At 40.3% G+C, this 9,533-nt stretch overlaps 1 protein-coding gene across 1 annotated transcript in view; it reads left to right on the top strand.

The window, feature by feature from the left end:
* Window positions 1-9,533, top strand: part of Tm9sf2 (transmembrane 9 superfamily member 2) — a 49,977-nt gene that overhangs the window by 32,377 nt on the left and 8,067 nt on the right. Inside the window, exons 9-15 of the mRNA XM_031362979.1 lie at window positions 359-467; window positions 2,286-2,418; window positions 3,865-3,984; window positions 5,235-5,292; window positions 6,992-7,151; window positions 7,891-8,042; window positions 9,261-9,372. Coding sequence (XP_031218839.1) covers window positions 359-467; window positions 2,286-2,418; window positions 3,865-3,984; window positions 5,235-5,292; window positions 6,992-7,151; window positions 7,891-8,042; window positions 9,261-9,372 — 844 coding nt within the window. The remainder of the gene's footprint in view (window positions 1-358; window positions 468-2,285; window positions 2,419-3,864; window positions 3,985-5,234; window positions 5,293-6,991; window positions 7,152-7,890; window positions 8,043-9,260; window positions 9,373-9,533) is intronic.

Consider the following 9,533-nt stretch of genomic DNA (forward strand, 5'->3'; position numbering starts at 1 on the left):
TGACATTCACTAATTGACTGTGTAAATTTGCCCATCAATACGTGTCCTGAAGGTCCAAGCCAGTCCTGTATTGCCTTGCTGTATGTATTGGCATGGCTTGGAAACAGTAGTTAACCGAGTAATGTTGATCACACAAAAATTATTCTGATTCTAGACTATACAACTGTAGAGGCTATGGATATGTAGATTAGTGGGCTTGCCTGGGGTGACCCTCAATCTGCAATACCACATGTGCACATAATAATAATGACTGAGCACAGTGACTAGTGTTCTTGAGTGCCGGGGTTAAAGGCATGGCCCTGAGTGGGCTGTTCTGTGAGTAAGCTGCAATTCCATCATGATGTGCTTATTCCCACAGCATAATGAATTCCTTGGTTATTGTCCTCTTCTTATCTGGAATGGTAGCTATGATTATGTTACGCACGCTACATAAAGATATTGCCAGATATAACCAGATGGACTCTACGGTGAGTGGAAACATCTCATTTAGTCTTTAGACACCACAGAGATTTCAGATGTGAGACCTTTTCTAAGACAGAAAAACAAAATCCATAGACAAATAAATTGAAGTCTGTACTTAATTGAACTGAGAGACACATTTGTCATGAACAAAACCACTTGGCTACAAAGAGATCCCTAGTGAAGCAATTTTTGTAGAATATTAACTTAGTAAGTAGAAACAGTTCAGAGAACGATGAGGGCAGAATTGGCAAGGAAGCACTTCCTGTGTGTAACAAGTCTAAATTGAGCTTAAAGGTATAACATGGACAAAAGAGAGTGTCCCGTGAGTGGTGTTAGAATAAAGTAGGTACTCATCTGGAAGGAAAAGCTAACTGGGCAAAGGACTTAAGAAAAATAGGAGTCCATAACAAAACATGAGGTAGCTCATCTAGTAGAACTTTTAGTGTGCGTGTCTGACAAACCAATGAGGAAAGCTGTCCTCTGACCTCCACATGGACATACACTAATAATAAAATTATCTTTTAGTTAGAAAATCCAACTGATGTCATTCCTAATAAGGAGAATACATATTATGATTGTTTATTCACTTGGCTCTATCCCTGTGTTGGGTGATTGAGAGAGCGTGCACACTTCAGATGGCCAGTGGAAATGCAGAGTAGTGTGCCCTGTGGAAGGCACTTTTGGACAATTTAAGTACTAGGCCTCCTTTCATGTTGTAAATACCTGGACCCAGCATTTTGTTTTTGGAATTAAACTGAGCACAATGGATTTTATTGTTTGTTTCAAACAGTAAATATGTTATATTTGCTTAGAAATTATATAATTATAAACAGTTACTAGGTAGCTGATTTTTAAAATTCTAAAATATCCACAAAGTATAATAGTAAACGTTTATTAACAACAGTAAGCCAACTCTGAATACAGAGTGAAAAGCAGCTTCAAAATGGTATTAGAATAAAGAAGCAAAGTTAGAAGGGGTTCGTGCGCATGAGCATGCCCACGCAGAAGGTATTTCAGATCTCCCCAGGATGGAAGGGGGTGGACAGGTACATCCAGGGGGTGTTCAGGATATAGGCCAAGCTGACTGGTCAGTTACAGGAGCTAGGGAAGATCAGTGAGTGACCCAGGCTTCTGGGCCAGCCACTCAGTTGCTTACAATGGTCTTTCTGGCTACCACACTGAGGATCAGCTTAATGAGAACCAGGGCAGAAGCAGGCTTATTATTTAGTATAACCAGACAGGGACCAAGTAAGATGTTATGAACTGATAAGGAAATGGAGGGAAATCTGGGTCCTGTGGCCATGTTACAATGTTGAAACATGACAGAAGGATGACTCAAGGATTTGGAGACTTGAGTAATTGGGAGGTGGAGTTTTCATCTACTGGAGGAGACTCGGGAGACTGAGGATTCACATAGTTCTGTTTATTATATCTATTAAAACAACCACATAGAGATAGTAATTTAGTATATACATGTATGACAGGTGCAGTTTGGGCTAGGAGTACAAGCAAGCCTACTACCACAGTTCAGAGGAATCCTGTTGTCTGTGTAAAGTTTTTCCATGCTCTCTTTTGTCTTGATAGTGCTGAGGATCTTACAGAGGGAGGGCCTTGTGTGTGGTAGGCAGTTTTCCAATTACTGTAGACTTCAGCACATAACATTCCTTTAGAAACGATTCTAGAAAGCTGTCTAAGACTCCATGCTTACATTAACATAAGTTTGAAAAAATATATAGTAGCATATCCAATGGTAAACAAAAATGTTACCTGTGACATGTTGGACTGAGGGTTTTTTTTGTTGTTGTTGTTGTTTTGTTTTGTAGGAAGATGCCCAGGAAGAATTTGGCTGGAAACTAGTTCATGGGGATATATTCCGTCCTCCAAGAAAGGGGATGCTGCTGTCCGTCTTCCTAGGATCTGGAACACAAATTTTAATTATGACTTTTGTAACTCTGTGTAAGTTTTTTAAATGTAGCTTAAGAAGAAAATACTTTTTCTAATAGTATTTGGAAAGGAGTTTTCCTGTGTGAAGTAGCTTTGCTAAAAACCCTTTTGACTCTCAGATTCTGTGTGCTTTGGCTCTGAGAGCCTAGGATGCAGGTTAGATTCCCCAAAGGCTGACTGGGTATCTCCCTCCATGCAGCACCCAATAGACGAAGCTTTTGTAGTGCTGGAACTGGGCTACAGAGATGCAGGGCCTTGGAGACCCATCTAGAGCCAGTGCCACTCAATTTGGCTGTTCATCTCCTAAGGAAAGAGCAGTCAGCTAAGAGTCCATGTTATCGGTAGCATCCAGACTAGAAAAGATAAGGAACTAAAGGTGGGACAGGAAGTTTCTGTAGTGTTTTCTCATGCAGAAGGTTTAGGAACTAAGTAAGGCTTCTTTTTCTAGCAATGTTCCATAACTACAGGGTCTCTTTGAGCCACCTGAGAATCTTGAGAGATTTTATTGCAGAAAGTTTTATCAGTGAAATAGATCCTTAGAGGAGCTGATCGCTCTGAGACTCCTCCCTGGGGCTGCATTGACTCCAGTTTCTTTCCCTGTTCTTTTCTGTAAGAGAAACTGTTTATGAATAAACTTTCTGCATTATGTATCTATTTTTAAACCATGGTTTTCCCTGTTGAATCCAGCTACTGGTAAAAAGTAGCAAGTGTTGTTACTGAAAGAATCCACAGATCTTTTCAGGTTTTTCTAGGGAACATATGCTATTGTTTGGATAAAGGTCAGATATCTAATAGAGTTTGTAGTCTTTTGTTTACCTTTACTTTTTTGAAACAAGGAGACTGTATCCCGAGCTAGCTTGGAATCTTAGTGTATAGACCAGGTTGCCCTTCAAACCACTGTCCACAGTGGTTTCCCTGTTCCTGCCCCCTAGTGCTGGGATACAATGTGAGCCACTGTAAACAGTGCTGGAGTCACTGTCTGTTAGTAAGATAGTTGCATAATTTTGTAATGGGAATAACATTTCTAAATGCCTGGCATTTGAATAAGTTTGAAAGCTACAATTCATACCATTAGACTTACACTTGGGTTGCTAAGCTTGTTTTGAAGATCAAGTAGTACTTGCTGTTGTTATTTTAATGTGAGGGAGATAACAACTTAAATAGGGCTAGGGACTATAAGAATATTAGACTAAAGCAGGAAGGTAGGCCTGGAGAATAAGTCCCTGAATAAGCCAGAGGCTTAGCTAGCATGATGCTACCAGAGAGCCAAATGGACTCAGCCCAGAATTAGCACTCAAGTTCTACTTTAGCATTTTATTAGGAACTACCTAGATACAGAATCTTCTGGCCTCTTTCCAGAGATTCCCAGTAAAGATTACTTTGATATGATGTATTCTATCATTTCACAAAAAGGAAGCCAAGTGATAACACTTACAACTCTGCATGCTTACTCCTTAGTTTTTGCGTGTCTGGGATTCTTGTCCCCTGCCAATCGTGGAGCCCTGATGACATGTGCTGTGGTCTTGTGGGTGCTACTGGGCACACCTGCTGGCTATGTTGCTGCCAGATTCTACAAGTGTAAGTAAAAGTCATAGTGATTGGAATTGAGTGTCACCATTATGGTTCTGAACTGGGTGGGTGAAGGGCACACATAGGCGCTCGCTGGATGGCTATCACAGAGGTTTCTGGAGACAAGCCTGAAGAGTGGTTTCTTTGTTCCATGGGTGACTGTTCTGGAGTTAGCTCATTTTGGCGGTAGCATAAATGGTTGTGATGCTGCCAGTTTGCTGTCCTCTTCCCCTTTAGCTTTTAAAGCTTTAGTTTTTGGGGTTAAGCAAAGTAGCATGTCTGTTTAACATTCATAAACTAAACAAAAATGTCACTGTTTGGGGATCCCTGAAGGAAGTAATGTGTCATGTCTTTCGTTAATGTGTCTTCTACTCTTTTTTAAAAGATTTATTTGTTTTATGTATGGGAGTACACTGTTGTTCTCTTTAGACAACACCAGAAGAGGCATCAGATCCTATTACAGATGTTTGTGAGCCACCATGTGGTTGCTGGGAATTGAACTCAGGACCCTTGGAAGAGCAGTCAGTGCTCTTAAACACTGGGCCATCTCTCCAGTCCTATGTCTTCCACTCTTACTCTTAGAGAGTACAGGGTTAGAGTCACAGGTGTAGTTGGTGTCTAGGACTTTGTGTGATAAGGTCAGAGAATAGCAGTTGGCCCTGCTTAGGAATGCTGAAAGCCTATTTTTAGTTCCCTGTGGTCTGCTGATAGGAACAGTATTTGAAGTGAAGCACTGGAAAGTTGCCCAGGTGACTTTAAGATAGTAGGAATATTGGCTAGACTTGATTCCCTTAGGTCCTGTTTATGGGGGTGGTTGGGGTTCAGGGTTCCACTCTTCCAAGTTCTTTCTTACTCTTCTTGTTGTACTCTTTCCTGAAGGACATGGGATAGGGTGGCCATATGTGTTTTGATACATGAGATACACTCGGTCTACCTGTCATACCAGCCTTATTTTCGGCCACAGAGACTTTCATTCAGTTCCTGAACTGACACTGCTCATTTATACCTCTCTCTCCACTCATATTATTCCCTTCTAAACCTTCTCCTACTCATGTCTCTCCACCCCTCATAAGACGCTGTAGTCTTTAATACTAGACCTGCCCATGCACTGTAGGCTGTTTAATAATGGGCACCATTGAGTTTGTGTGAAGGTCACTTCCTCATGAGCCCCTCATTCTGCCTGACAAACATCTGGACTGTGATAACCTGGTTCTCTTTAAAAGAAAAATCTGTGCTTATACCTGTTTTTTCTTCTTTAGCCTTTGGGGGTGAGAAGTGGAAAACAAATGTTTTATTGACATCATTTCTTTGTCCTGGGTAAGTGAATTTATTGGTAATTCTTAATGATCATCCTTTATTCCTCCAACCTTTTCAGACCCTTACATCTCTAAGTCAGGTATCTAAGAAAACATTTAGTTTTTGAAAAGGATTATTAACATGAATGTTAGTAAACATGTGCTAAATGACACCATGTACCTTATATGGGAAATCATGTAACTTTTGGTACTAGGTGAGGGAGAAAAGCTAGTACCTCCCTTGGCGAACGTCATTCTGTCTCTGTCTCCCACAATTTTTCTGACATGTTGCCATACAAGTTGCATTAAAGCTTTTGACCTGATCACAGGTTCCTCCCTGAAAGATGTCCAGGCAGGCCAGGTGTATTGCCATAATTTGGTATATTCCATTATATATAGTGACATGTCCCAAAACTTAACAAATACCACAAATCAAAGCAACCGTGGCTTTCTTGAGAAGTGCTTCTGATCTCATCTAGTATCTGCCATAATCTTAGAATTAGGAACTGGCCACTGTACAGACAGTAACAGTGAAGAACACACAGCGAGGTTCTGGCAGACGGGGCTGTTCACTGGCAGGCGAAAAACAGAAGCGTGCTAATAACCAGAATCTTTATAGACCTGCATTGGAAACAAATGCTCCTCCCTTAAGAAGTGACCTGCTTACCAGGACTGTCCTGGCAGCCTCCTTGAGAGTCTTGCCTTTCAGTCATCCCGAATCTCTGACATCTCCTGTTGTTCCAGCTGATGTGTTCTGTGCAAATGTTTCTTTTGCCTAGGAATATGCTTAGCTCTCCTAGCTCGTAAAAAGAGCTTCCCATGAGTTTCTTCCCTGCAAGTGAATATTTTTTTTCTATCCCTAGGGAAAGTATCTTGAGAAAATAGTCTACACTCCAATTCTCATTTGCTCTGCACACATTTGGAGAGTAAACTGTCATTGATACTGTTTCTCACTGGTTAGCTGAAATTCCCATGTTCAGATCTGGAAACCATTGTCAGGGTTGTTGGTGTCTTACTTTGTGGTCATCGTACCCCATCCTGAATGGGTCCTGCTCTAGCCATTTCTCATAGCCCTCCTCAGATTCATAAAGAGTGTGGCTTGCTGCAATTGCTCGAAGCTTTTTTTCTACACTGGGGATCAAAGTTCAGCATGTGATGTAGGTTTGAACCCTAGCATAGAAAAACAGTGTAAAGTATGTATTTTATGAATAACAGCCTTGTTCTAAAAATATATATTTGAAAGCTTTGATCAGTATCGGAGTGGCAGTATCGTAGGAAGTACTGTTCATCCGAGGCATGGTAGAAGTATAACTGCACACATTTAGATGCTTAAATTCAGTGAAAGCACAGGGGAAGACCATGCTTAACAAGGAATTAGTGAGGAGAGTATAGAAATAACGCACAAATGCAGCCCAGATGAGCAGGGGGCCTAGCCAGCAAGTGTCAGGTGCTCACTGCAGTTGTCCACAGACATGCGAGTGACAACAGCTCTAACTGTGATGAAAGTGTTCAGAAAGGCAGCTCTCATCAGCTGCTGGGTGGAGTTTAAATTGGACAAAGCAGCCAAAAAGCAGTTTTGTAGTTTGTAGTAAAGTTTTAAATTGTTACCTGTGACTTAGAAATTCTACCTCCTTTTTTATTCTCTACCTAAGTCACTAATGCTGTAACACAGATCATAGGGCACTATCCCTGCTTCATTTGTGTTTGATTCTGTCTTTCAGGATTGTGTTTGCTGACTTCTTTATCATGAATCTAATCCTCTGGGGAGAGGGCTCCTCAGCAGCCATTCCTTTTGGCACCCTGGTTGCCATCTTGGCCCTCTGGTTCTGCATATCTGTGCCTTTGACGTTTATTGGTGCATACTTTGGTTTTAAGAAGAATGTAAGTCCGTAGGTGCTAACTTAATTCAGTGGGTTTTAGCTGAGTAAATTAATATATTCTGCCTTAAAAGATGCTATAAAAATGTCATAAGGTATAAACTTACCTTTAAGATTGGGGCTTCAAAACCAGTTCGTGAAGTAATAGTGTTAGGAATGTTGGGTTTTTAAAGACAGATTCTCCATATCCTGAGGTTTTTTTTTTTTCATTTCCACCTCCAGAATTCTGAGGGCAGGCGTGCACCACCACACCTGAAATAGGTTTCTTTGGTTTTATTTTTGTTTGCAGTATTTCCTCCTTATGTTCTTAAACCAGTGAATGGGGGGGGCGGGAGGGGGCTAGTGTGGGATAAAGCCCACTTCCCAGTATAAAAAAAATTTAAAAATTCCAGGACCAAGTTATATCTTTCAGTAAGTATATAATTAAAATGAAAATCCAGAGTTTGCCTTGTTACTGCCACACTATGTCCTCTCTATTTCTTGCTTTGTGTAAAGCCATTAGTCAGTAGATGACGACTAGAGAAAGCTTTGGCCTGTTCCAGAAGGCTGGCCAAGTATTGTACCTAGCAATGTCTGATTCATTACTTCCAATTACATATTTCAATTTGATGCCTTAAGTAAACTTTCAGTGTCCAATCCAGTTATTATTAATATAGAAACTAAGAAAAAAGAAAAAAACTATGCAGAATATTTTTAACAGCTATTTAATTATAAATTCTTTTTCTCCCCTCTTCTGACTGAAGGCGATTGAACACCCAGTTCGAACCAATCAGATTCCTCGTCAGATTCCTGAGCAGTCGTTCTACACAAAGCCTTTGCCTGGTATCATCATGGGGGGGATTTTGCCTTTCGGCTGCATCTTTATACAGCTTTTCTTCATTCTGAATAGCATTTGGTAAGCTGAGGACAAAGTCCTCTTACCCTCATTACCATTGTGTGTAGAGCCACCGTTGAGTTTTATAGATTACAGATGTAAACAGTTCTCTAATAACAAAACATCAGGTTATCTCTTGGAAAAAGTAGGGTAATGATAATAGCTAGCACTCATTGAAGGCAACTTTCAGAATTCTGTCCTCATCTTCCAGAGAAGAAAATGAGTGTTTGGAGGTTGAGTGATTTCGCCTGCCCATGTTCTTAAAGTAGTTGCACTGCTGCAGAGAGAAACAGCTGGTAGCTCATGGGAGGAGGTTAGAGGTTGGAAAAAAGGCTGATTTCCATGACCCAGAAGGTTCATACGATCACCCAGTGCCTGCATTCACTGTTTCTCATTCCTGTGTGAAAGTCTTTTTTGAAGTAGTGCTTCTCTATGTATCCCTGGCTGGCCTGGAACTTGCTCTGTAATCCAGGCTGGGCTTCAACTCAGAGATCCTCTGCTTCTGCCTCCCAGATGGTCAGAGTAAAAGTACGTGCCACCACACCGTGTAGTTTGAGCCTCTCTATTGTATTGGGTTTAAGGTAGGGGTAGTGTATTGTAATCACCTTTAATCATATGGACATGTACTACAATTGTGCCAAGATCTGAGGTAGCATGAACTTGGAATAAATATGAGTTTTGTAAATGTTTAGAATATCTTTCTTACCCAGTTACTATAGTAGTTTTCCAAATTCTAAAACCTTATGCACTAATGTGGTCTCTTTCCTAGTTTAACTGGCTTCTCATTGTGTTTTTATCAAACACTTCTGACTCACTAGCAAGTAAACTAGTATTTACCTACCTTAAGCACAATACAATAGAGAGGCTCAAACTACAATAATTCTTCACCATGTGGTGAAGTACTTTTATTCTCAACATTTGGGAGGCAGAAGCAGAGGATCTCTGTGAGTTCAGCCCAGCCTGGCTTACAGAGCAAGTTTCAGGCCAGCTAGGAATACATAGATGCATTTTCCTGAATAGTAGTTTCAGGGTCTATCCTGAATAGGAGGCTAAAATGTGACGGCATCTCCTCCATATCCTTCCTTCTTTCAGCCCTCTTAATCATAGAAAAAAAATTACCTTGTCTGATTTGTTGAGGAAAAAAAGGGAAACCCTTCCTAGTTGAAAGCAGAATGAACAATATGTCATTTATTGTGTCAAAATATTTATATCGTTGTGTCCTGACATGTTTGATTACAGGTCACACCAGATGTATTACATGTTTGGCTTCCTGTTTCTGGTGTTTATCATTTTGGTTATTACATGTTCGGAAGCAACTATACTTCTTTGCTATTTTCACCTATGTGCGGAGGTACGTGTTAGCAGTATGCAGTGTTAATTTGTAGGTAGTATTATAACTTTGGCATATTTCAGCTTGAATATTTGTTGAGATAATTTTTCTACATATATGTTTATTATCAAAGTAATTGACTTCTATTCACAAATCAAAAGACTTTTTTTTTTTTTTTTTTT

The sequence above is a fragment of the Mastomys coucha genome, unplaced genomic scaffold, assembly GCF_008632895.1.
Source record: "Mastomys coucha isolate ucsf_1 unplaced genomic scaffold, UCSF_Mcou_1 pScaffold9, whole genome shotgun sequence".
Lineage (NCBI taxonomy): Eukaryota > Metazoa > Chordata > Mammalia > Rodentia > Muridae > Mastomys > Mastomys coucha.